This window comes from Lethenteron reissneri, chromosome 25 (assembly GCF_015708825.2).
Source record: "Lethenteron reissneri isolate LAM-NWPU_2019-01 chromosome 25, ASM1570882v1, whole genome shotgun sequence".
Taxonomy (NCBI): Eukaryota; Metazoa; Chordata; class Hyperoartia; order Petromyzontiformes; family Petromyzontidae; genus Lethenteron; species Lethenteron reissneri.
In genome coordinates this window covers 5,131,628-5,153,666 of record NC_083803.1, presented here as the reverse complement: position 1 = coordinate 5,153,666, position 22,039 = coordinate 5,131,628, and the positions used below count along the sequence as shown (strand labels likewise).

The following is a 22,039-nucleotide window of genomic DNA, read 5'->3' as shown; positions in this document are numbered from 1 at the left end:
TGCATGCACAATAGGCTACATTGTTCATAATCAAGTGAAGAACCCAGGCCAAGTAATCGCGAGAAACGACGATTGGAACTGCCCCACTCGCTGCGATTAGTGGTTGAGCAACAAGGTTTGAACGGCTTTGGGGCCATCCATAAATGACTTCACGCACCTAGGGGGGGGATTCAGACATTTGTGACGATGTGTGACGAGAGGGGAGGGGTTGAGAAATGTGACGTCACACCAAATGTGAAACTTTTAATAAATATAGACAACACGTTCTACTTAATTAAATAGACTTTTTAATAAATGTTTTCTACAACATCAGAGTACAGCGGCACATTAAATACGCACTTCAATGACAATAGTTTAAAGCGATTTGGAGCATGTTTTATTTTTTGAATGGAAACATGGTTTTGGGGGTGTGGGCAGAGCTTTATGACGTCATATTTGAGGGGGGGTCTGACTTTTTGTGACGCCGTATGACGATGGGGGGGGGGGGGTCAAAAATCGCGTGACGTCATTTATGGACGGCCATATAGTTTAACTGGGGGGTGCATTTATTTCAGTCCTATACTCTGCGCGATTGTTAATGATCCCAGCACTAGGTGCCTTTGAACTAATCATCTATAATGGCATCAGGGCGATTGTTTTGTAAGCGATGGGGAAACACGTGTCTTGCAACATCGAGATGACTGCAGCTTACAATCACACGTGGTCACGCCATCGCTGGAAATGGCTCTCCGTGTGTCCACTCAATGACCCTCTTCCCCTTCCCTCAACTGCGAGTCGTCACAACGCTTAGTGCTGAAGAATCGATTGCGCAGACACAACAAGGTGGTAACTACTTCTGGGTGATGGAAGGCCTGTCAAAATTGACCTGGAGCCACAGCGCCGCCTGCCGTTCAGCAGTGTTCACGTTTCCATGTTTTCCCAATGGAGTAAGCAGGGATTCGGCAGGGAATGTGATGCGTTAATCAGCACAGCATAATATGACTAGCAATCAGGAAAACTATGGATTTGGCTGGCAATACAGCTCGTTTTATACGGAAGAGTTTTACCCATGTGTAAGTTTAAACGGACGTTAGGATGGCATCGTGGTAACACTTATGCCTCACAGCCAGGAAAACCTGGGTCGATTCCTGACTCAGGTACTTTGTGCGGTGCTTGTATTTATCTTCCTCTTATCTGCATGGATTTCCATCGGGTTCTCTGATATTGGCTAAACATCCGAATGCTAAAAAAAATCCTGAAAATTTCTGAATTGGGATGATACGTAGCAACATTGTCCATGACTGCAAAAACGTGGCAGGGCCCTCCTTTAAAGGTGTATTGAGGCTCAGCGAGGATTTCCAGGGCAATTATGTGCAAATAATAGAATATTACAAATTAAAGTTGAAAAACCGCATTGAATTATTGATTTCAGTAACTTTATGCAGCTAGTCACTGGTCTTGAATGAAATATTTTTTCAACGAGGTATACTTTCTATCATAGATTTTCCATAAACTTTTTTTTATCAAATAACACTTATTCAACGCGAAACAGAATTGTAGGCCAAGTGAATGAAAGAAAGTTGAAATATTTAATGATGAAAGTGGATCGAGTAAAGGCACGAACATATTTGGTGAAAACAAATGGAGAAAATACAAATGAGATCATATGATGACATAACTGGAAATGACCTACATCAAATGTTTGAATTACTTAATGATGGCTGAAAAGTATACATAAAGATGAGTGTGAACAAGACACAATTAACATACATTTGCTAAACAACAGAAAATAACTCTTGGAAAGACAACCGAAAAACCAAACGAAATATGCATATTTGAGGTACTTATTAAAGGCGGACGGATACAAATGCTGAAAGGAGAAAAGAGAGAGAAAACAGCTTTGAGTGCCTTTGGAAAACTGATTTTTTTAATGTATAGGTAATATACATTTGTGCCTAAAGACAAACACTTTTCATCAGTTCGTGTTGTCTGGAAGGACATGACGTGGACACTGGCAAGAAGATTCGACTAAAAAGCTAAAAGTGCGCAAATAATAATGGAGAGATCTCGACTTAAAGCTTTCGTGACTGCAGGGATTCATATTCTTTGGGTCTTACGGTAAATAACGTATCTACGTGACTTTACCGAAAGACCCAAAGAATAATCATGGAGAGGTGTATGCTGAGAATTGCAGGAAGACAGAATATGGTACACACGCAGCAAGGAACAAATAGATTAGAGGCATCAAACGAACTATCAAGGATAATAATTGTGCTTGGGCATGACACAAACCACGAAGGTTGCCATTGGATGAGACTAGTAACAGATTGGAACATAAAAGAGGATAACCAGCACAGAGATGAAGCGACGAGATTTGCTTCATACGCAGTAGCGGGATGTATTATAGTATTACAGGACTGTGAAGGATGACGACGACGACGTGGGGACGCCTTCATTCAGCAGTAGATAACGCATAATATAAGCATCATCATCATCGCTGAGCAGTGGTAGCACACGCCTGTAATTCAGCACTGCAGGGGTGACGGTTGGTTGATCTCACACATGTTGCGAAACTCCCTTCCCGTGGGCGTCAGGAGAAGTCAGTACAGCAAAATTGTAGACTGCACATGTTAAATCTGTGTGAGATATAATGTTTCCTCCTCGCACACGTGCTCTGGTTTCCTCCCACATATCAGCACTCATTAATTGGCCGATAACATCTTAATAAATAGAGGACTGCAGAGCTTGAGCAATTGTTGGTGCCCGCTCTCGTTGCCTTTCCGCTTGTATGTGGTTCCTTCTCATGTCTATAGTCGTTATGTATGTTGAACTTCTTTCACACCGTACGTAGCCATCCGTGCTTATCGGAGGTGCTGTCTACGAGCGTGAGTGAATTCTGTGCGAAGCGTTACAATTTGAAATTATTATCATCATCATGAATGGGGTATACTCTTTGGTTCTTTCAGTAAAGTCACATAGGTATAAAATACCAAAGAGTATAGATTCCTGCAGTCACGAAAACTTCAAATCAAGATGAATTGGATAATTTCTCCTTTTTGTGTGAAATAACTAGATTGGTCTAATTAAATTTTAAGGTATGGCAAATATATCGAGGAGCTAAATGCCAATGTCAGGTCCTGCTAGCCACGAGAGTGTTTCAAGGAGAGAGTTCGTGTCGTTTTGCTCCTCCATTGAAAGAGGACAGACGACAGTGATTTACTATAGGGTCCATATATAGTTTGGGTTGAATGGCCACAGTGGCACCGTGGCTTGTGTTTAATGTTCAATTTGTGAAGGAGATGTGCGTAGCGACCTGTTGATGTTCCGACGCGGTTTGTTGATCACACCAGCCAGTGTCTTGTGGGAGGAATGTCAAAGTCAGGAGGTGAGATGTTTGGGTCTCTAACGAGGTGATTATTTTAGACGCCCGCGTTTTTTCACTCTGTTCGTCAGCAGTGATCTTCTCGGATCTGGTTGAGAGTCGTGGATGGTGACAGCAGCTTGATCGCAGAAGGGGAGGTGGGGATCTGGAATTGAGTCGACAGTGAGGTTGCATCGTTGAGGACTTGGTTGATGATGGGTTGGTTGTCTATCGTTGGCGAGAAAACATATTTGGTGGCAGAATGTTCGCCAGAGCAGGGAGCCAGGGGACTGGTGTCGGTTTGAGTGTTCTCGGTTTTGATGCGCATTGCGTTATGTGTGTGTATGTGTGTGTATGTGTGTGTGGCTAAGGCAGAGCAAGTTGGCACAGTGGGGGGCACAGGTGGTGCATCAGCCAGTCATCTCGGTCATCTCGGTCAGTCGACCCGTGGCGCCTGATGGGTCTGCCCCGTGACCTCCTGCCAGCGGGCGTTCGACACTTCACGTGGCCTCAAGGTGCACATGGCCTGGCACAAGCGACCACCACTTAGTGGCGAATGGCGGTTGTTGTTGTTGTTGTTGTGTGTCTCTGTGTGTGTTTAGAAGTGTTGTGTCCAAGTTCCCTGACCAGGCTGTAGGGCAGGCCCTCTGCCACTGAGTGGATCAGTGGGAGGGTGGCATTTGGCAGCACATCATCCGCGGCGACCCCAGGTCGTTTCCGTCACAGGGCGATTCTTGACGTACCCTTTTCACAGATCTCCTTTACGTGAGGCTTGAAAGTCCATGATAAACCCCGAGATGTGTATTGTAAGTATGCACTATGCTGAACTTCTTTCGCACCGTACGTAACCAACCGTGCTAATCGGAAGGTGCGGGGTCATAGTGCACTGCGCTACCACAGAACACACTAAGAGTGAGTAGTTGTATTATATATACGTACACACATCAGTAACGCTGCACAACTGGAAAGAACAATAAGTAATATTTAAAAAAAAAAACGCTTTAATGAAATGATCCGTACTAGTAATGGCAGAACTCCACGACTCCAGGAGGTGGCCCCCAAGCTTGCCACAACGTAAGGGACCCTGGTGATTTACAGCCAATGTCAGTTTATTGTGGACAATTAGACACAAGCCGAAACATAACATATACAAAATAACGTTTAACAAAAATATCTATATATTTTTTTATGATAGAATATAGTATTGTCATCAGTATGACATACGTTTTTTCGGTAAAGTCACGTAGGTAAAAAATTATAAAATTTATAAAAGTAATAATAAAAATATTTAAATTAAAAATAATAACATTAAAATTAATAAAAGTAATAATATAAATATTTATATATAAAAAAATATTCATTACTTTTTACCAACGTAACTTTACCGATAAAAACCTACGAGTACAAATAGTTTGAATCCTTGCAGTCACGAAAACTTCAAATCTACAATTTGTGTTCACTCCGTGACCGCACGAGGGCGACTCCGCCTCATCCGCCTCGCACGCCTCGGCCCCTTGAGCAGCAACAGCAGCACCACCTCGTACACCAACCTCCTCCTCCTCATGAGGGCATAATTCGCACAACCACCACAGCAACAACAACAGCAGCAGCAGAGAGAGACGAGGCGATCGACAATGTCCGCGCTTCGTCTGCTGCAAACCGTGGGGCGGCCTTGGGGCCCCGCAGCTCTCCGGCCTGGCCGAGGCCTCGGTCTTGCCTGGCGCCGCCTGCCCAGGAGCAAGGCCACTTCGGCGGCGGCGGCGGGGGGGAACGGCGCGCTGTACCGGGACACCGTGTCGCTGCCCCGCACCGACTTCCCCATGAAGCTGGCGGGGCAGGCGCTGCTCAACAAAGAGATGGAGATGCAGGAGGTGAGGATGGAGTATGTGTGGGGGGGGGGGGGGCAGATTTGTGTGGTGGCGAAGTTTGTCTTGGTCGGTGGTGGTGGTGGTGGCGGTGGTGCTGGTGAGGTTATCGGGTTTCAATCTTCCCGAAACGCGAGGCCAAGTGCTTGCTTTACATTGACATTTTAGTTGCTAACGTCGCTTTCAAAAGTTTGTGGTAAGCTGTCCTGACGCGTATGTTATGCCTGCCAGGCTAGATTAGTGTCTCAATCCATTACTGTTTCTGCATGTCGGTGTAAACGCAAGATACACACCGATTCCATGTTACCGTCTCCTTCAGACCGCGAGGTTATTCTCTCAATTCCCTCGCAGCAACGGTTTTTTTTTAAATGCTGATCGCTCTGCCACTCAATTCATAGCTCGTTTTGCGTTTTGTAATCACGCAATGTGGCCGGAAGGCCACAGGCAAGACGGGGGGCAGTGTGGAGTGCCCTATGAGAGGGCAGCGAATGTTGCCTTGCCATGCGTGTCAAACGCCCTTGAGGTGGGGAGGAGCAGTCTGGAGCCGGTAGCATTCGAATTCCTGAATTAAAGATTCCCCGTAAGGCATGGCACGATTTAGATAATCGAATGTAGCAACAAATGTCGTGCGCACGGAGCAGCGCATGTTAAATATGTCGTCGATTCGGTGGGCACAAGCTGTTGAAAAGCTGACATTTGAATGCAGCATATGTGTATAAGTTTGATTGAATATGTTTAATACCTGTTGATTTAATGTGCCCTCGATTATCAAACGTACACTGTTGTCACGATAAAAACTTCAGTTGGAAGTGATTTTAATATGTGCAACAAACATAATATTCTTGAAAATGATTGAATATGTTGTTGATATTTCAGAATATATTAAATAATGTTATTAAATAGTTTGTTGAATATACATATATAAAGAATCAAACGTTGAAAAAAATATGACGTAAGTTCACAGGGATTTGCATGGGAAACTAATGGGACATATCCATTTAGATATTTAATGCAACGGAACACCGAGCTTTTGTTTGCACCAGCTAAATGTGCGTGTGTCCCCGCGTGTCGCCCCATACAGGTGTGCAACTTCTCGGGACTGTACGAATGGCAGAAGGAGAGGAAAGTCCAAGAAGGAATTCTGTCTGCACGACGGCCCCCCCTACGCTAACGGGGACCCGCATGTGGGCCACGTCCTCAACAAGGTGGGTGAGAGCTCCGCCAGCCAACGTCGGGCCAATCTTTGACCTACACCGCGCCTCCACTGAGTGTCGCCCATTGCCACCACTTGGGCGCTACTCTGTGTTGGAGCCCATGTAGCCAGCGGACTTTTTAAACATTTTTCAAGTATCAAGTTGTAATTGCGGTTGTCGGTGTAATTGTGTTTGTTATGGTGGTTGTGTAACATGATTGCTAAATGGTGCAGAGTGTGAGCTGACAAATTGACAAGGACCTGAACAAGGAGAACGGTGTTTGACTAAGAGCCATACTACCTGAATTTTCGATTTATAAACACCACTTTAAAAAAATATTCCGATATTTGCTAAAGTAATACGTGTAAAATATCCTATGCCCGGCCTATAATAGTAAGAATGATTATTTTCTCCAATTATCCGTATTTAATAATACACGAGAGAATAGATTAATTGCCCCTGAAAATAATATGTAAATTATATGCTAATGTAACAATTAGGCTAATGGAGTGAACAAAACCATACAAATGAGGCAAAACAAGAAACAACAACGAGACGCTAAAGAGGAGGTGACCAATCACTGTCTAAAATGATGACAATTTAATCAAGTTATTAGTGGGGGAAGTGAATAATTGTCACGTGCATAATTACAGATTTTTTTGTTGTCAATAAGAGCTCGCTCCTCTGTCTGCAGGTCCTCAAGGACATCACGAATCGGTACTATGTAATGAGAGGCTACAAGGTACACTTTGTGCCCGGCTGGGACTGCCATGGCCTGCCCATCGAAGCTCAAGGCCCTGACAGAGAGCGAGGTCAACGACAAAACTCTCTCGCCTCTTGACATTCGGAAAAAGGGTACGACTGCAACTCTGACTTGCCTCGCTTAAACCTACGTGACTTTACCGAAAAAAACAAAGAGTATGAATCCTTGCAGTCACGAAAGCTTCAAATCTAGAATCGCTTAAACGTGTTTGTCAAGGTCCTGTCAATGAGCAATTATAATTTAAAAGACTGTATAGCCAAGGATTGTATGCTCATAAACAAAAATCACAATGTCGTTCGCACTGTCTTATACAGGAAACGTACATAGAATAAACTTACTTTTTGTGCGATTATTCTTCGGAGCAGAGAGATGTACTGACTAATAGTTGTAGATTGCATTTTATACCATGGTGCCTTGTCAACATTGACAAATCTAAATGTTTTTATTTGGCACATGAACAATTTTCCTTAAATCACACTTCGTGTATTCAAAGTAAAAGCAGCACGAATAAGCGGATTTGTAATTTATATATTTTCACTCCTATGCTATATTCGCATCTTGTACACGTGATGAGCAAGTGGGCTCCAGCGTCCTGTCGCCGCAGCCTGCGCTGATGTGGTTTTGTATGTTCCCGTGCAGCTCGCGAGTTTGCTGAGAAAGCGATTGAGAAGCAGCGAGCATCTTTCATCCGTTGGGGCATTATGGCCAATTGGAAGGACGATTGCTACTACACGTTCAGCAAGGAGTACGAGGCCGAACAGCTGAAGGTCTTCTACAGCATGCATGAAAAGGTGTGCAGTTGGCCACAGTGTCGTATGTGACTAGTTCTGCATCTTGCTGTGCACATGCAGGAGAAGTGAGGATAGTTTTTTTTGTAGCAGAGATAAAGTTGAATAAAACCTAATGGCTGCTAATTGATGGTACCACAGCACTTTTCTCTGTCGTGCTTTATTGTGTGTTTTGCTTCATAGGGTTTCATATATCAAGATTACAAGCCAGTGTTTTGGTCTCCATCAACAAGGTAAGAGTTAAGCTTTTGTTGTTTGTTGATCTGGCTGCATTGAGGAGAGGGTATGGGAATAGCGATTAACTGATCAAATTCCATTTGTTTGCTCACAATACACGCGTTTAATAACGCATGCAACATTAACGTGCATTCATTAAATTTGAGGCACATTTTATGCAAATGCTATGTTTAGCCTCATAGACCGAACAAGATTAAACATACGATAAAAATGAGGGAGGATAAATAATACAAAAACGATCAATTAACTGTGGCCCACAATGTTGACGATTCACCGAATAGCATGAGGGGTGAATAGTTGCATGCCTAGAGTGCTGTGCCCAACTTCCTTCGTGCACCTGCATGGAGGTGCTTGTGCCTTTTGTTATCTGCACAGCGATGTTAATGATCTGCCACAAAGTGGACGCAAAGGGTTGGCTGGTCATTAGACCTGCCACAATTCACTCCCCCCCCCCCCCCCGTCATGCTTATTGTGGGGGTTACTTGACCATACTTCGGCACATCGTTACAGTCCTACTGGTGACCATACTGCGCGAGTTGTTTGGGTGTCACAATTGCCAGCGAGTGAAGTTGTAACGAAGCTGGTGGCTGTACACAGGACGGCGCTCGCTGAGGCTGAGTTGGAGTACAACCCAGCGCACACCAGCAAGGCTGTCCACGTCAAGTTTCCCCTTGCTCAAGTGCCGCCCAAGCTTGCGTCTCTCTTAGGTAATTCTGGAACATTTCACCATGTCTACAACGTTTCCATCTGTGGGGCTGCCACGCACGCAACAGGGGCATTCTGTGCACTGCCATTGTGCGTCCGCGACGGAAAATCTCGCGATTAATCAAAACCCACGATTGAGCAGTAGAAATGCACGATACGTTCACGTATAGTCACTCAATAAACAACACTTCAAATGGCATGAAACAGCAGCAGCAACAACAATTTCAATTCATGTGGAATGTAAATTAAATTGTATCGAATCATGCTTTCAAAAATGAAATGTAAAAACTACTTTAGGGTTGCAGGACGTCACGGAATCCAGGGCAGCAGTAAAACATGGGAGAGGGGAGAGAGATCATCACTCTGGCACAAGCTGGGATGAATTAACCGTAGCCCAACACCAGCAACAACAATTCCCAGGGACAGCCGGAGAAGTCAGGGCATCACCAATGGGTTCCAGGGTACCCGCAGGGGGCCCAAGGCCCATCATTCACCTTCTCTAGACAATTTTAACAAAAAAACATGTAGTGCTTCTATAATTACTACGAATACAAACAAAGCACAGGGAAACGAGGTGAAGACATTGACCCGTTTTCGTTGCTGCAGATTGTGTGTAACGATGATGACGCGTGCTGCTGTGTTGCAGGCCCCGATGCCACAGTGAGCCTGGTGATATGGACAACCCAGCCCTGGACCCTGCCGGCTAACGAGGCCGTCTGCTTTATGCCCAACTCGAAGTGAGTCGCCTGTTCATAATGGGTCACAGTTTGTCGTGCGCACTTGAATTATACCTTAGGGTAGACCTTAAAGTATTCGCTGCCATCATATAATGAGAATGTTTTGCTCCCTTTTAGCCTGTTAGCATAATATTTTCTTCCGTGTAACCCGACTTGAGCAAAACATGTGATAAATAAATAAATGCCCATGGAATTATTTCAGCTGATAGGTATTGTTGATCGGCATAAACATGTAGACATTTATATTCTTTGGGTCTTTCGGTAAAGTCACTTTACCGAAAGACCCAAAGAATATGAATTCCTGCAGTCACGAAAGCTTTAAGTCAAGATTTATGTAGACATTTGTCATCCTGCTTTTATTGAGGCTTTCCTGGAAAAATGAAGAGCATTCTAATTCAATGCATTATCATGCTTTGTATTTCAATGAGTTTCATTATTTGTAGCAAACATGTTTTTAGTTTTTACATAATGATAATTGTTTTGCCATTTGCGGCCCATAGCATTCATCAACACCGTTTTGGAAACAACCATGCATTTAATTAACAATTTGGTTGGATCTTGTTTAATTACATCGTTTAGTGGGCCTTACCTCGTAAAATATAAAAATGTTTAGTTTAATTCACCCCTGCAGCGGGGCTCGTGTTTACTTATTTTCCAGAGGTTCGCATTGTTTCACAGATCCATCGCATGCCGCACACCCCCTTGTGTCGAGCAGGTACAGTGTGGTGAAGTGCGGCCAGACGGGGGAGCTGCTGCTGTTGGCTGCAGACAGAGTGGAGAGCTTGGCCACGGCCCTCCGCACCACACTGGAAACGTTGCACACCTTCGCTGGTGCGTCGACGCGGCACACAGTGCCAGCGGGAAGCCGGTGCCCTCGCACCCTGCCCTACCTGCGCAGTGGCGTCATTTTAGCTTTTTAAAATAAATGTGATATTACGCTCATAGTCTGGCAGCTATAAATGACACAGGCCTGTATGCTGATGCTGCAAGTGCTGAAAGGCTACGTTTTATAATGGCGCACGTTGACGGCGTCATAAAACAATATGTTCTACACATGACCTGCCTCTTATGCAATTTTAATGGTGAAGACCGATAAGCAATATAATGGTTTTACCATTGTGCATACTGCCGTGGAATTGTATAAAGTGACCTTTGAAGCACAGCCGTACCATAGAGTCTGTAATATTGAGGCTAACAAAGTCTAAGGTTGTATAACTACTCCGTGAGTGTAAGAGCTGAGTGCTTCCTTTCTTAAAATATAAAATTAACTGAAAACCTTACCTTGCCAATAGGCCTTGCACCTGTTGCCCAATAACCACATAGGCAGTGCTGTGTGGACTTTGATCTGAGGACATGTTGACTGGACAGTGCCCCAGCTCAATGCAGCCGTGTTCAAGTGGTATAGCCTCTGGGCGAGGTGGTGCACACCTGTAATACAGTGCTTTGGAGGTGGATCATGCCGAGGTTATCATGCGCCTGACATGCCTAACTTGTAGGTTACGAGGAAGCCAGCAGTCCAGAAGACTTATTGGTGCAGATTTGAGAGTCACCTTTGACTTGTTGAGCTAGGAAAAACCTGGAGCACTCAAAATAAAAATCCAAGGCAGGGTTTCTATCTGGATGCTCCAGGTTTCTCCTGGCTACGACATACAAAAATCCTCGTGAAGAATTTCCCTTTGTTTTCTCCCACCTGAAAATGAGTCTTGAGACTCGGTGAGGCTTTCCTTGCTAGAAGGACTTCCTATCACTGATTAGTACTGACTGCTGTCCTTATCCATGCAACTTAGCATATTGCACAACTCATGCTTGTCTATAGCCAAATGCAGTCTGACTTGAGCGTGGCGCTTCGTTAGTAGGGGCGGTTGCCAGGGGATATAAAAGTGACGCGGGTAGTCTAGGGCAGATTGAATTGAGCGTGGCGCGGCGTTGTGGCTGTGCGTGTCAGCGTACAGGGTCCGACTTGCAGGGCGGCACCTGCTCCCACCCCACCATCGCCGGCAAGATAGCGCCGCTGCTGCCAGCCGCGCACGTCACCATGCTGATGGGCACGGGGCTGGTGCACACGGCGCCCGCACATGGCGCCTGATGACTTCAGCGTGGCCGTCGCACACAAGCTGCCCGTGGTGTGTAAAAACGAGGCGGTGTAAAAACTGGATTATCGAATCAAATTGGTATACCGAATCGTGACAATGATATCACTTGGGGTGAATGTTTACGTATCCAATGTGTTTAACCTCTGTATTTCTCTACAATAAGGCAGTATTACAGTGGTGAGATGTATTCAGTACTGTGTTGCCACGTACTGTTATCACCAACGTGGTACTTTCAGTCTGACTTTATCTATGGAAGTGTTATGATGCCCCCACCCTGCTATCCAAATGAATTAAACACAATGAGTGTGAGGGTGTTCCATTCAGATGGAACGTGAAAATAACAAAACCATGTAGTTCTGCCGATGACCAGATCACCCGAATGCACCCGATCTTGTCGTATCTTGAAAGCTAATCAGAACTTGAGCCTTGATAGTGCTTGACTGGGTTAACACCACGATGGACAAAATAAGTGTCATAGGTTCCTGTGGGGCTACACTACATGGTGAGCAAATAAAGGGCAGTGGAGAAAAATCTATTGCCATAGGCTACCACATATGTGCTCCCTGCCTTCGCCATCCCACACTGAGCAGAGTGCTGAAGTGTGGTCAAGTAACCACCACGACACGCACAGTGTGGGGAGGTCCCTCGCTAAGCAGTGGGTTGACCAAAGGGCAGCACGCGTAGCTCTAGCTAAAGTGTGTCTCATGTGACTGCGCGTGGCGGTGACGACGACGTGTGCGGAGCACAGAGGAGCCTGGTGGACGAGGAGGGACTCTTCACAGCAGAGGCTGGGGAGGAGCTACAGGGCAAGGCCGTGCTGGAGGAGGGCAATGAGGCCGGTGGGTCCTTGTTGCACCCTCCATATCCTGCCCCACCAGCCAGTGGCAACTGCACCGGGGCCCACTGATAGATTTTGGCCAAGATTGGCAACCAAAGCGGAAAAGAGCGTAACGCTGTGCAGCACCAGAATTAGTTTGTTGTGTTAGACCGTTCGCGAATTGTGTTTGCGTGTTTCCGTGCACACACATTCTTCGAGTATTTTTCCCGAACTTAAGTGTAGGCCGCCATAATGTACGGGCCTGCCAGCTTGCTGTGAATTACTTACCACCATTTCCTAGCCGTGCTGACCACCCCCGCGTGCGTTGCTGTTGTGCGCGGCGTCAGTGGTGGCGCAGCTGCGAGCGGCGGGCTGCCTGCTGCACGAGGCCGCCTGCGTGCACAGCTACCCCTACGACTGGCGCAGCCACCAGCCTGTGCTGGTGCGCGCCAGCAGCCAGTGGTTCATCAACACTGACACGCTGCGGGATCGCGCCCAGGCACGTGCACGCCCTTCCATTTGTGTGTGAGCATGTGTCTTGTGTCATCTGTGTGAGCGTGTGTTTGTGTGTGTGGGGAGCAGTAATGAGTTCAATTCTCGCTCACTGCTAACACCAATGACAATTATCTGTACTGGTCCTGGGCCTCCCCGAGATCAACTTAGCCTCAAATGAATACCTAGTGCTGTGTGTGAACATCGCCACTGGGGAGACAAAGGTGGTCATGCGTGGTGCTGGCCACCCACCCCTTTGTGTGCCGTGCTGGCCTTCATAGGTGCTCGCTTACAGCACTTTCCCCAACAGTCTGTTAAGGCTATACGGGGGATCTTTTTCTTTTGTGTGAGCGCATGTGTCTTCGTCTTTGTGTGAGCACATGTTTCTGTGTGTTTGTGATTGTGAGGAGCGGTGGGACAGTAGTTAGTGCACAGCGCTACAAACCCGCAACCCAATGTCAATTTCTTGATTCCGAATTGGTAAGTAGTATCATAACTTCTACTGGGCTTCCTCTAGGTCGACTCAGCCTTTTAATAGTACCTGGTGTGGTGTATAAGCACAAAAGTAGCCTGGCATGTGGCTGGCCGCATATGCCCCTTGTGTGCTGTGTCAGCTTTTAAGAGGTGCTTACTAGCAGCACTTGTCCTTGTGTTTGAGGCTAAATCGGGGGTCCTTGTATGTGTTTCATTGTGTGTGTGGCCATGTGCTCATAAGGTGGCAGTAGTTAATGCACTGTCACAGCAACCCTGGTTAAATTCCAAGCTGCATTCATCAAGGACATTTGTATTTGGTATCTGAACTTGCAAAGGTTGACCCAGCCAAAAATGAATGCACATTCAGGCTTTGTGGAAAGATAAAGGTGGCTGGGCATGGCACTAGGCCCCTCTCCTTGTGCGCTGTAGCAGCCTTAATTGGTGGTGGCTGACAGTCCGTGATAATGTATTTTATTATCCAGTAAAGTCTTGATTTGAAGCTTTCGTGACTGCAGGAAGCCATACTCTTTGGTTCTTTCGGTCAAGTCACGGTAGGTAGAAAATAAAATAATCACGACCTTTTGATCGCAACAACAAGCGACCGTCTTCAGGTGCTCACATGTCCTTTGGATTGCACTCTCATGCTCACATGCCCTCCAGTCAATCTCTCACAATCGCTGGCCCCACCCTCTTGCCAGATGCGGCAACCCTCCCTCCCCCCCCCCCTCTCGGGTCAATATAATGCCTCGTCCACAGCAGTCTAATTCTCTCACCTGAAGACGGTCGCTTGTTGTTGCGATCGAAACGTCGGGATCTATTATTTTTTCTACCTACGTAACTTTACCGAAAGAACCAAAGAGTATGGATATCCAGTAAAGCGACACTTGTTCGACAAATTGATTTTAACATGCATCTAGCATGCGGGAGGAAACTGGAGTACCCCGACAGGAGCTACGCACATGGGGGCATAATATTCCAAGCTCTGCACATGTAGATTCAATCCATTGATGTGCTGCCATCTTCTGGGATTCTCGGTGCATATTTTTGTGGCTGTGTACAGGTATAAATTCAAGTGATCTCTGATATAAAAAAAAAACCTAACATATTCGTCGATAATAGGGCCTAAAAACAAAAAAACTAAATAACAGATGACATGGGGCCTTTCTTTGTAGCACATAGCAGGCCATTGCCGAATGTTGCCTATTATATATTTTTCCTTTTAAGGCCCCACGGTGTTATTGACAAATGTGTTTGAGGTTTATTTTGTTATTTGTGCTTTTGCACCACTACCAACGCAGCAGCATTGGCCAATACATTGTTTATTATAATTGGTTTTTTACCCTTTTATCTGGCAACACAACTGACACCTTTTTTACAAGGAGTCATGTTTGCATAGACCACAATACCTGCAGTCATAATGCAAACAAAAAACATAACATAAACATAACGTTATGTTTTTTGTTTGCATTATGACTGCAGGTATTGTGGTCTATGCAAATATGACTCCTTGTAAAAAAGGTGTCAGTTTTGTTGCCAGATAAAAGGGTAAAAAAACAATTATCAATTTTTTACTGGCAAATGAGGTTCCAATGGATGTAACATTAGTTTATTCTCTGACATAACTTGGCCAGGTGGCTCGGCAGGTAGAGTGAGCGGCTCGCAATCGCAAAATTGGAAATTCAAATCCCCGTTGGGGGTTGACTTAGCTCATCATCCCTCCGGGGTCAATAATTATATGAGTTTCACTTTGTGGTGACGTCAACAGTTGTTGACCGATTTATGGACTCGCGCTTGCCATAGGAACGTGGAATTTCCACCACTGGTTTGGGGGCAGTAAACATGAGACGAGCACCGCGTCAATGCTCATTTGAACAATAAATCAAATTTGGATCTCTAATGAATGCAGAGGGTGTACGTGCGGGCGCTAGCGGCGTTAACGGCACCTGTTAATCCTTGCACTGCCACGCAACACTGACGCCCCGCAGGAAGTGCTGAAGAAGGTGAAGGTGGTGCCGAGCGCGTCCAGCGGGGGCGTGCAGGCCGCTCTCGATCGCCGCTCCTTCTGGTGCATCTCCCGCCAACGCTGCTGGGGCGTCCCCATCCCAGTCTTCTACAACCGCCAGACGCGGGAGCCGCTCATCAACAAGTGAGTGTTTCCACACGGCGCGACGGTGGGTGCGCTCGGCTGGTAGGCCGAGCCGGGCCGTGGTGGGCCGAACAAGGCCGCGGCGATGAGGGCTGATTGGGGTTGGTTACTGAGTAATCTGGGGCAGTCTCTGGGACATTTTGAGGTTGTTTCGTCATTGTCATTCCACGTGTCTGCCCAGGAGTGTGTTGTAGAGTTTCTACGCTCTTTTCCGCATTAGGTTGGCGATGATTGCTGTTATGAGTTTCGTAAATAAGTGAAGAATATGGCGTGTGTTTTATGGGTGATACGCACAGTATTAAGCAGGGCGGCCTGCCAGATTAGAACAGCAAAACTCTGCAACCAGCTTCGAATTATCGAAGGAGATGTGGGTGGTCTGGGCTGATCTGATCTGATGCACGGTAATCTGGGGTGTTTTTGGCTGATCTGCCGTGATCTGGGGTGATCCCAAGTGATCTGTGGTGATTCGGGGCGATCCAGCGAGCGATTTGATATCTCACCTGTATAGTAATGAGCGATGTGAATGATTAAGCTGTTGCCGTTTTGTAATATATTTGATTAGTCGAGTTGAGCAGAGGGGGTGAGTGTTTCCTGTAAATGGGCAATCCCTTGCTGTTTTCCCAACGACAGAGCAAGCTATGGAATCCTGGCTTTAGCCATAATTGACGTTCAAAGTTATGTTAAAGTGAAGTAATTAACCCGTGAAAGCCGTTATGAACACGGCCATCTGAATTCCATTCCCGGCCATGGCTAGCATCAGCGGCGATTGATATCTGAACCGATCCTCGGTTGCCCCCCCACACCCATCACCAACCCACACTGACTAGCGAGGTGAAGTATGGTCAAATAGCTCCCATGATCAACACGGCATGGAGAGGCCTTCATCCGGTAGTGGATTGGCAACGGGCTGTGTGAACGCATTTAATTTGGTATTTTCACATTTTATTCTTTAGGTATGCAACATACACAATGATGTATTCTTGTGAATAACTTAACATCACGTTTAATGTCTGCATCACTGCACAGTATGCAACAAATTAACATAACCTTACTATATATGAGATTCCATCGCGTCACAGGGCCGCGGCGATTAATTTACCATCACTGTGAGGTGTCCTGAATCTCGTGGCGAGTCGTGGCATGACCGCACGTGGAGAACCCGTACAGTAATTGCCACCTTTCTCGCTGGTGGCATTACGATTTGTGTCCACAGTCGTTCAGACCGGCTCATTACCCTGAGAATGGCGACGTATTTGCGTTGCACGGGCGGTCGCTGTTCGGGCTCGGTCCGTGTCTTCCACCACGTTTGCCACTCCTGTTGGCCCGACTGACTGACCAGCAACTGCCATTGTCTTGGAACAGTCTACCGGGCGTAGCGATATCCCCCCACCCACCATGGATCCAGGAATGTGCAAACCTGTTTGTTCACTTCGGCCAAGTTCTGACTGCCCCCATGGGTCTTTCGTTGAACGCTTTGAGTTGCTAAGCAAAAACGGCCAGCGCGACAACTCAGGTGTCGCTTAGCGTTGCGCATAATTTACGTTAAGTTTGGTTCCAGTGTACAGGATGGCACGTATTGACTGAATTTGTTATAGTTTTCATATGTGTGTGTATATGTACACAATACATTATCTTGCAGATGTAGCATTTTAATGCTCAAGAGCACACCAATCCTTGGGTTTTAATTTTAGCGTTGGCTTGAAAAATTGTCATGTAAAAAGCTCGTAGAAAGTTAATTGGACAGATACCATACATTTACTTGCACTCGACACGATGACAATGTTTTAAACAGGTAAAAATTTTATTCAGAAAAACGTGTTTAATAAGCATTACATGAAATCTTGAGAAATATATTTTTTAAACTGTAGCAATTTTTAATAAATTTAATCGGAAATACGGTAAATGATAAATCGGTATCTCCACACTTTGCCAGCAACCAATCTCAACCCAGCCAAGAGGCAGTTGTGCTGCAGACAGGGCAGCACCCTGATGAGTCTGCCCGCCGTGGGTGCGACTTTGCCCTGAGGGGGGCGCTGTACCGGGTCGGCCGAGGAAATGGTCGGAGGCCGTGGCTTGACCTGTGAAACTGACAGGCGAGATGCGGTGGCCGCCGGCTGTCAATTCATAGGTCAAGGCCCGGCCTCGAAGCCTTGGGTGACTTGCAGGGGCAGCGTTGCTACACGGTGACGATGCACGGACGACACTGGGAGCACTGGCTCGTTGCGTTGACCACCTTAATTGAATACTTCCATCGGTTTGTCATTTAAAAGCGGTACAATTTTAAAGGTAAAGCGACTTGAGATGTTCTTTTTTTATAACACGGCCCAAAAATGCTTGTCTTAACGATGGCTGAAACGCATTGCGTTGACTGTTTGTCCCCCGCTGCTGGTGGTGGAGACATCGCCACATTTTCACTGAAAAATCCGACAGACTAATATTTCATTACACTTGAATCAGGCCCCGAGGGTACGCGGAGAACATGCTAACCTATTCATGGTTCTTTCGGTAAAGTCACCTAGATATAAAATACAAATTTAATTAACATGTAAAAATAAATAAAACGTCATGGTTTTTTACTTTTATTTTTAATTAATTTTTTATTTACATTCTATTTTCTACCTACGTGACTTTACCTGAAAGAACCAAGAATATGAATTTCTGCAGTCACGAAAATTTTAAGTCAAAACATGCTAACCGCACACGAACACCGTCTGCACAAAAAGGTCTTAACGTATTATACATTTCACTCGTCCTGCCTGCAGGAATTACGAGGCCGTAGCCCTGGTGGCTGGGCAAGGCACCTGGGTACGTGCAGATTTCCCCGAGCGTGATGATGATACATTGTGGCAGCAGTCGATGTTCAAGTGAATGTCCATCAAAAGTAACAGTAACTCCACTGGGAGCGATGGAACATCCACATGGAGTTGCTGTTACACCTGATGCACACTGTGGGTGGCACAAACAGCTGCTTGTGTGTCGTAGGCGATGCCTTTTCGTGGCCGCCAGTGCCGCCATCCTGCGGAGGAAAACACGCTCCGACCCTCGACTTTCTCTTGGCGCGAACGCACACACGCGCACTAACGCCGCCGCATCTGACACCGACAAGCGATTAACTCACGAAGGCAGATTGCAGTCTCGTTAAGTAATCGATCAAGGGTAATATTGACGTCGGTTTATTCAAGGCCAAATTTTTTCTTGGCTATTTCTTCCTTTCCATGTGGGAGGGAAGTCAAAGTAAACTAATGAAATCCACACACAAGCTCAATTATCCATACAGATGACTCTGCAGCCGACTCGCCGAACTTCTACGCACTCTCCACATCGCCACTTACACTGCGACCCTCCGTGGCAACCACCTGTGGCAACAGGAAGGGCTCCACCAGTGGGTTTCTACAGCAGCCGCAAGTCAAACACGCAGGGTCCTCTTCCTGTCCCCACCGGGCACAATCAGGTGAGCCGGGACACGGGCGCCCGGGCTCAAAGTCTAAACACGACGACGACGGCAACCCGGCGAGGCCCCTAAATGGTGGGTGTGGGACTTGGGGAGCCGTGAGCGCTTGTGCAATGCACAGCGTTGGCACACAACCTAATTAAGCACGGACTTTAACCCTGCTGCTGAAGCAGTGAGGGGGAGTGGTTAGTACGTCCATCGAAGCCTCCATTTTGGCCTAATATTGCAAATCCACACAAGTCCAAAAGGTGCCTTCGCCTTACCTGCTAAGCGACCTGTTGCCAGTAGACATGAGCCCCAATGTTCAACTGAGAGCCGCGTGGGTTGTTAAACGTGGACCATGCGCTTTACGACCCGATCCCTGTCGCAACGGCTGGCTTTGGGAGCTTGTAAAAGTGGCTGTTCTCCGCTGTCCTTGTGACCCGCGGTACATGCTCCATCGTGCCGGAGAGGGCCTTATCGCGGTGGGGGGGTTGGGGCAATAAAGCAACTGCCGCCGTTGTAACGACCACGGAGCAAAGTTCTCGCCACCACGAGTTATGTAAACTTGTTCTACCACACCCAGGTTTTGTCGTCTTGGGCATTTTCTTTTTGTCGAAGCCATGAACTGTTTCAAAAATAATAATTTCCAACAGCCCCATCTGGAGAGAACTTTTTTATTCCTCGCCTGATGTTTCTAATTTCCGTCTAGAAGTGTAGATTTGCGTGCGTTTTCTCGATAAGGGCACACGCACACACGGCAGATTAACAGATGGTGCGACATCCCAATTCACACGGAGCCGTGTTGCCAAGGACACCGCTTGTGGTTATTAATTACTCGCGTGTGGCAAATCTACTTCCTGAGCTTAATGTTTTGTCATCGCAAGCGAGGAGACTCGAACCTCCGAGTGCACCTTGGGCAATTTCCCCTGCGTCTGATCCTCGGCTATGGCAGCCCTCGCCCACATTTAGCAAACGCACTTGTGTGCCGTGACTTCGCCCCTGGCGTCGCCACTTTGGTTTTACCTTCACTCTGGGTGGTTGTGAGGCTGCCCCGGGGGGCTGGCGAGAGACCCAGCAGCTGGAATGACGAGGCCGTCCCGTGCCAGCCGGTACCGCCCGCGCGCTTGCGTGTCAGTCCCACTCGCTCGCTCGCTTGCTCAATCGCTCGCTCAATCGATCGCTCGCTCGCTCGCTGCTCACTCATCAATCCCTCACTCGCCTATTCACTGGCTTGCTCATTCACCAACTCGACCGCTCACCTGCTCACATACCGCTTATCCGCTCACCTGCTCCTCGACGCACTCACTCACTCGACCGCTCACTCACTTCTTCACCCACTTATTGACCCATTTGCTTTGCCACCCGCTCACTCAACCGTTATTGAATCGCTTGCCTTACCACACACCCACTCACTCGCTTTCTCACTCACTCACTCACCCGTTCACTCTCTCACTCACCTGTTCACCCACTTAGTGACTCGCCTTATCCACCCAGTCAATCGCTCACTCACCAGCTCACTATCTTCGCCACCCACTCACCGAACTCACGCACGCACTCGCCCACTCACTCAACTCACTCACCGACTCTGCCCGGACTCCCTCTCGTAGGGAGGTGCGCTCTGCTGATATAACGTGCCTCCCCCCCGCACCCCGCCCGCTTCCCAAACTACGTGGGCCGATAACGGAGGATAATCATTAACGAGCGATCAAACATTTGCTCGTCTCTTTCCCTCCCGGTTAGGGGGGCCATGTGGCATTTTAAATATACCTGTTGAGCTCAGCCCTGCCTGCCGTTGAGCCCTCGTTGGCCACAGCCACCAGCCAACGAGACGATGCTCGTTCTGGCTCGAACTTGAGCCGGTGCTGTAGAAGGGTTGAATTTTTGAACGACGTTTGAAGTTTAGAGCTTGAGACTGCGCCGCGTGCGCTTTGCTGCTCCATCTTTACAGGGTACCGGTCTTTTTGACACCGAGCCCTTTGGCAGCGCTAGCCAGAGTCAACTTCACCGGGCAGTGCTAGCCCAAGTCATCGTCACCAGGCAGTGCTAGCCCCAGTGAACATGACTGGGCAGCGCTAACCTGTGTCAACTTCACCGGGCAGTGCTAGCCCGTGTCAACTTCACCGGGCAGTGCTAGCCCGAGTCAACTTCACCGGGCAGTGCTAGCCCAAGTCAACTTCACCGGGCAGTGCTAGCCCAAGTCAACTTCACCGGGCAGTGCTAACCCGAGTCAACTTCACCGGGCAGTGCTAGCCCGAGTCAACTTCACCGGGCAGTGCTAGCCCATGTCAACTTCACCGGGCAGTGCTAGCCCGTGTCAACTTCACCGGGCAGTGCTAGCCCGTGTCAACTTCACCGGGCAGTGTTAGCCCGTGTCAACTTCACCGGGCAGTGCTAGCCCGAGTGAACTTCACCGGGCAGTGCTAGCCCGAGTGAACATCACCGGGCAGTGCTAGCCCGTGTCAACTTCACCGGGCAGTGCTAGCCCGAGTGAACATCACCGGGCAGTGCCAGCCCGTGTCAACTTCACCGGGCAGTGCTAGCCCGTGTCAACTTGACCGGGCAGTGCCAGCCCGTGTCAACTTCACCGGGCAGTGCTAGCCTGTGTCAACTTCACCGGGCAGTGCTAGCCCGAGTTAACTTCACCGGGCAGTGCCAGCCCGTGTCAACTTCACCGGGCAGTGCTAGCCCGTGTCAACTTCACCGGGCAGTGCTAGCCCGAGTCACCGTCATCGGGCAGTGCTAGCCCGAGTCACCGTCACCGGGCAGTGCTAGCCCCAGTGAACTTCACCGAAAGCGTTAGGTCCTCCTCCTCCTCTCCAGCAGCCTTAAGCTTGCCGTTCTGTCTCTTCGCCGTCGCACAAAATAACTCTCCCCAACGCTGCTACATGTAATGCACAACAATGGCACAGATACGACTTTAATAGCCTCTTCAAAAGACTTGCCGTGCCGTAGCTGG

General features: G+C 47.5%; 1 protein-coding gene across 1 annotated transcript in view; it reads left to right on the top strand.

The window, feature by feature from the left end:
- The first annotated feature begins 4,815 nt into the window (after nt 1–4,815).
- The window catches only part of IARS2 (isoleucyl-tRNA synthetase 2, mitochondrial), a 28,343-nt gene continuing 11,119 nt past the window's right edge, over nt 4,816–22,039 (top strand). The window contains 15 exon segments of the mRNA XM_061559018.1: nt 4,816–5,211; nt 6,287–6,334; nt 6,336–6,410; nt 7,093–7,185; nt 7,187–7,253; nt 7,801–7,952; nt 8,133–8,182; nt 8,784–8,893; nt 9,538–9,628; nt 10,344–10,459; nt 11,581–11,711; nt 11,713–11,751; nt 12,470–12,560; nt 12,886–13,041; nt 15,494–15,650. Of these exon segments, the coding sequence (XP_061415002.1) occupies nt 4,975–5,211; nt 6,287–6,334; nt 6,336–6,410; nt 7,093–7,185; nt 7,187–7,253; nt 7,801–7,952; nt 8,133–8,182; nt 8,784–8,893; nt 9,538–9,628; nt 10,344–10,459; nt 11,581–11,711; nt 11,713–11,751; nt 12,470–12,560; nt 12,886–13,041; nt 15,494–15,650 (1,613 nt within the window). The 5' untranslated portion in view covers nt 4,816–4,974.